This window comes from Heptranchias perlo, chromosome 24 (assembly GCF_035084215.1).
Source record: "Heptranchias perlo isolate sHepPer1 chromosome 24, sHepPer1.hap1, whole genome shotgun sequence".
Taxonomy (NCBI): domain Eukaryota; kingdom Metazoa; phylum Chordata; class Chondrichthyes; order Hexanchiformes; family Hexanchidae; genus Heptranchias; species Heptranchias perlo.
Genome location: NC_090348.1, coordinates 1350655 through 1356654, shown reverse-complemented (window position 1 = coordinate 1356654; position 6000 = coordinate 1350655). Strand labels below are relative to the sequence as shown.

At 51.0% G+C, this 6000-nt stretch overlaps 1 protein-coding gene across 1 annotated transcript in view; it reads left to right on the top strand.

Moving 5' to 3' along the window:
- Window positions 1–3414: 3414 nt before the first annotated feature.
- The window catches only part of LOC137341491 (DCC-interacting protein 13-beta-like), an 84472-nt gene continuing 81886 nt past the window's right edge, over window positions 3415–6000 (top strand). Inside the window, exon 1 of the mRNA XM_068004597.1 lies at window positions 3415–3547. Within this exon, the coding sequence (XP_067860698.1) occupies window positions 3494–3547 (54 nt within the window). The 5' untranslated portion in view covers window positions 3415–3493. The remainder of the gene's footprint in view (window positions 3548–6000) is intronic.

Below are 6000 nucleotides of genomic sequence, written 5' to 3'. Positions count from 1 at the left end.
CTACTTTACATGCTTCCAGCGTTCGGTATTTGCGCATGTGCTAACTCCTATACCAAGATGGCGTCCGGCACACGTCATGCTGGAAACATACGTGCACAGCCAAGCCGCCATCTTGGATGTTTGCGAGGCCGCGTAGCGCTGTAACAATGGGCGCTCCATGGCCCAATTTAGCACCGCATATTCCACTATATCCCCATTTACAGTATAATCCCCATATCCCCATTTACAGTATAATCTCCTATATCCCCATTTACAGTATAATCTCCTATAACCCCACAGACGGTATAACCCCCCCCATTCCCACAGACTGTATTTGTTTTATATCCTCACTGACTGTATTATCCCCTGTATCCCCATTGATTTAATCCCCCCATATCCAAATTGACCGTATAATCCCCTATATCCCCACTGACGGTGTAATCGCCTGTATCCCCACTGACTACACAATCCTGCTATATCCCCATTGACTGTATAATGCCCTATATCCCCACCGCCAGTATAATCCCCTATATCCCCTCTGACGACCTAATCCCCCTATATCCCCACTGATTCTATAATCCTCTATACCCCACTGACTGCATAATCCCCTGAATCCCCACAGACTGTATAAACCGCCATTTCCTCACTGACTATATAATCCCCTGAATCCCCACTGACTGTATAATCCCCCAATCTCCACTGACTGTATAATCCCCCATATCCCCATTTACAGTATAATCTCCTATATCCCCACATATGGTATAACCCCCCATATTCCCAGACATTATTTCCCTTATATCCCCGCTGATTGTACAATCCACTGCATCCCCACTGTCGCTAAAATCCTCTTTATCCCAGTTGACTGTATAATCCCCGTATTCCCACTGACTGTACAATCGATTGTATCCCCACTGACTGTACAATCCCCTCTAGCCTACTGACTGTATATTCCCCTCTAGCCTACTGACTGTATAATCCCCTGTATTCCCACTGACTGTATAATCCCCCGTATCCACACTGACTGTATAATCCCCTATTTCCCCAATGACTGTATAACCCCCTATATCCTCACAGACTGTATAATTCCCTGTACCCCAATGACAGTGTCAGCCACTGTATCCCTACTGACTGTATAATCCCCTATATCCCCACCGACTGTGTAATCCCCTGCATCCCCACAGACTATATAATCCCCCCTATCCCCATTGACTGTATAATCCCCCATATGCCATTCACTGTCCAATTCCCTATATCCCCACTGACTGCAAAATCCCCTGAATCCCCACAGACTGTATAATCCCCATATTCCCATGGACTGAATTATCCTTTATATCCCCACTGACTGTATAATCCCCTATATCCCCACTGACTATATAATCCCCTTTATCCCCACTGACTATATAATCCCCGGTATCCCCACAGTCTGTATAATCGCCTATATCCCTTCTGACTGTATAATCCCCTCTATTCCCACTGACTGTACAATCTATTGTATCCCCACAAATGGTGTAATCCCCTCCAACGAGGGAGGAGGCTCTGTGAACATCCCCATCCTCAATGATGCCAGAGTCCAGCATGTGAGCGCAAAAGAAAAGGCTGAAGCGTTTGCAACCAGAAGTGCCGACTGGATGATCCATCTCGGCCTCCTCCCGCTATCACAGAAGGAAGTCTTCAGCCAATTCGATTCACTCCACGTGATATCAAGAAACGGCTGAGTGCACTGGATACAACAAAGGCTATGGGCCCCGACAACAACCCGGCTATAGTGCTGAAGACTTGTGCTCCAGAACTAGCCGCGCCTCTAGCTAAGCTGTTCCAGTACAGCTACAGCACTGGCATCTACCCGACAATGTGGAAAATTGCCCAGGCATGTCCTGTCCACAAAAAGCAGGACAAATCCAATCCGGCCAATTACCACCCCATCAGTCTACTCTCAATCATCAGCAAAGTTATGGAAGGTGTCGTCAACAATGCTATCAAGTGGCACTTACTCACCAAACCTGATCACCGATGCTCAGTTTGGGTTCCGCCAGGACCACTCGGCTCCAGACCTCATTACAGCCTTGGTCCAAACATGGACAAAAGAGCTGAATTCCAGAGGTGAGGTGAGAGTGACTGCATTTGACCGAGCGTGGCACCAAGGAGCCCCAGTAAAATTGAAGTCAATGGGAATCAGGGGGAAAACTCTCCAGTGGCTGGAGTCATACCTGGCACAAAGGAAGATGGTAGTGGTTGTTGGAGGCCAATCATCTCAGTCCCAGGATATTGCTGCAGGAGTTCCTCAGGGCAGTGTCCTAGGCCCAACCATCTTCAGCCGCTTCATCGATGACCTTCCCTCCATCATAAGGTCAGAAATGGGGATGTTCGCTGATGATTGCACAGTGTTCAGTTCCATTCGCAACCCCTCAGATAATGAAGCAGTCCGAGCCTGCATGCAGCAAGACCTGGACAACATCCAGGCTTGGGCTCATAAGTGGCAAGTAACATTTGTGCCAGACAAGTGTCAGGCAATGACCATCTCCAACAAGAGAGAATCTAACCACCTCCTCTTGATATTCAACGGCATTACCATCGCCAAATCCCCCACCATCAATAGCCTGGGGGTCACCATTGACCAGAAACTTAACTGGACCAGCCATACTGTGGCTACAAGAGCAGGTCAGAGGCTGGGTATTCTGGGCGAGTGACTCACCTCCTGACTCCCCCAAAGTCTTTCCACCATCTTCAAGGCACAAGTCAGGAGTGTGATGGAATACACTTGCCTGGATGAGTGCAGCTCCAACAACACTCCAGAAGCTCAACACCATCCAAGATAAAGCAGCCCACTTGATTGGCACCCCATCCACCACCCTAAACATTCACTCCCTTCACCACTGGCGCACTGTGGCTGCAGTGTGCACCATCCACAGGATGCACTGCAGCAACTCGCCAAGGCTTCTTCGACAGCACCTCCCAAACCCGCGACCTCTACCACCTAGAAGGACAAGGGCAGCAGGCACATGGGAACAACACCACCTGCACGTTCCCCTCCAAGTCACACACCATCCCAACTTGGAAATATATCGCCATTCCTTCATCGTCGCTGGGTCAAAATCCTGGAACTCCCTTCCTAACAGCACTGTGGGAGAACCGTCACCACACGGACTGCAGCGGTTCAAGAAGGCGGCTCACCACCACCTTCTCAAGGGCAATTAGGGATGGGCAATAAATGCCGGCCTCGCCAGCGACGCCCACATCCCGTGAACAAATATAATATTATATATATCCCCCAGTGTGTCCAATCCCCATATCCTCACTCACTCTTCCATCCATTGTATCCCCGCTCCTGAGCTCCCGCAATTTGGAGGCACGCGTCCGCGCTCCCGTTTGTCTATCGTCGCCTCAGACGGGCACGAGCACGGTGGCGGAGCGGGCACGAGCACGGGGCACGGCGAGCACGGGCACGGCGGGTCCTCGGACGCTGTGCGGGAGCTGCGGTATCGCGGGCCGGACACACGGAGTCTCCGGAGTGAAGATGCCGCCTGTGGATAAACTGCTGCTGGAGGAGGCGCTGCAGGATAGCCCGCAGGTACCGACCCACCCCCCGGGCCCGAGCGTCCGCTCCCCCGGCCCTGGCCCCCCGGCCCCCCGCTCCCCCGGCCCGGCCACGGCCCTGGCCCCCCGGCCCCGGCCCTCCGCTCCCCCGGCCCGGCCACGGCCCTGGCCCCCTGGCCCCCCGCTCCCCCGGCCCTGGCCCGAGCGTCCGCTCCCCCGGCCCTGGCCCCCCGCTCCCCCGGCCCCGGCCCTCCGCTCCCCCGGCCCCGAGCGTCCGCTACCCCGGCCCGGCCACGGCCCTGGCCCCCCGCTCCCCCGGCCCCGGCCCGAGCGTCCGCTCCCCCGGCCCCGGCCCGAGCGTCCGCTCCCCCGGCCCCGGCCCGAGCGTCCGCTCCCCCGGCCCCGGCCCGAGCGTCCGCTCCCCCGGCCCCGGCCCGAGCGTCCGCTCCCCCGGCCCCGGCCCGAGCGTCCGCTCCCCCGGCCCCGGCCCGAGCGTCCGCTCCCCCGGCCCCGGCCCGGACCAAATTTTGATCCTCTGCACTTTTTCGCTTACGGAACCCCGCGAGTCGCCACCGGCCTGTTTGCGGTCTCCGGGAGAGCGGGGCCCGTAACTCAACGCTCGCCTCCCGGGGAGAGTAGGGTCTCTCTGTGTCTGTGGGGGGGGGAGTCGGGTCTCTGGGGGGGGGAGGGAGAGTCGGGTCTGTGGGGAGTGGGGTCTGTGTCTGTGTGGGGGGGGGGGGGTGGGGGAGAGGAGAGAGAGGGAGCGTAGGGTCTGGAAGACTGGTGTGGGGAGGAGGGGTTCCACTTCATGGGACACTGGCACCAGTACTGGGACAGGAAGGAGCTGTACCCCTGGGACGGGCTCCACCTGAACCGGAATGGGACCGGAGTCTGAGTGGAAAGGATAAATAGGGCTGTGGATAGGACTTGAAACTAATAAGATGGGTGGAGGGATTTGGGGAGGAGAACAAGTGTGAAGAAAAAAGAAATAGGAAATGAGAGTCAAGGTCAGACCAAGTTAAGGAATGAGGGTAACACACTGCAAGGGAACAAATACAGTTATAGAACATAAGTACAAAGTGAGGGGAACAATTACTAAAAACAAATTAAATTGCCTGTGTGCACAGTATCCGAAACAAAACAGGGAAACTGGAAGCAATAACTCGTAGCGAGGAGCCAGATGCAGTCAGGAGAACTGAAATATGGTTACATAAGGAATAGGGCTGGCAGTTAAATATTGCAGGATATAATGTATTTAGAAAAAAGGGACATAAGTAACATTAAGGTAGAAACCGAATCCCTATGGATTGAGGCAAAGGATAAGAAGGGATCGATCACGTTAATAGGGGTATTCTATAGACCACCTAATAGTGGACGGGAAGTGGAGGATGAAATATATAGGCAAATCTATGAAATGAGTAAAAAACACTGAATAATAATCATGGGAGATTTTAACCACCCCCAAATAAACTGGCAAGAAGAGGTAAGGAAAGGGGAATGGAGTTTTTACAGTGTGTACAGGACTCCTTTCTTACCCAGTATGAGAAGCCCAACAAGAGGAATCACTGCTGGATCTAGTAATGGGAAATGAACCAGGGCAGATAAGAGAAGTGAGTGTAGGGGAACATCTAGGCAATAGCGATCATAACATAATGAGGTTTAAGATAATGATTGAGAAAGTCATAAGTAAGACAAAGACCAAAGTAATAGTTTGGAAAAAAAGCTGATTTTTGGGGGGATAAGAATGGAACTAGGGGAGGTAAACTGGAAGAAGAAATTGACAAAGAAATAGAACAGCAGTGGGAAATATTTTAAAAAGTGATCAATAGAGTTCAGGAGAAATATATTCTCTAAAAAAACAAGAACAAACTAGTCAATAATGAAACACCATGGATGAATAAAGAAATAAGGGTAAAATTGAAACTAAAGAAAAAGGAATACTCTACATAGACAATAAGGGAGAGGATGATAAGAGGGAGTACAAAAAGGATAGGAAAGAAGTCAGAAAAACAATTGAGAGCAAGGAGGAACTATGAGATTAAATTATTAAGGAATATAAAAAGAAATAGTAAAGTATTCTGCAGACACATAAATAACAAAAGAAAAACCAGGATAGGGCCATTAAGGGGTACACACGATAAACTCACAGGTAACGACAGCGAAATGGCAGAAATACTGATTAGTTACTTAGTCTCCCTGGTAAATATGGAGGCAAACAAGGTGGGCCGGAAAGTAGAAGAGGAGATCGCAAAAGATATTAAAACATTTAAGATAGAAAGGGGGGAGATAATTGAAAAACTAATTAAACTTAGGGAGGATAAGACCCCTGGTCCAGATGGATTGCATCCACGAATATTAAAATAAGTTACGGAGGAGATTGCAGGAGGAGATACATATATATAAAAAATCATTAGAGAAAGGAGTAGTGCCAGAGGACTGGCGGACAGCATATATTATTCCTATATTTAAAAAGGGAGCTAGAATAAG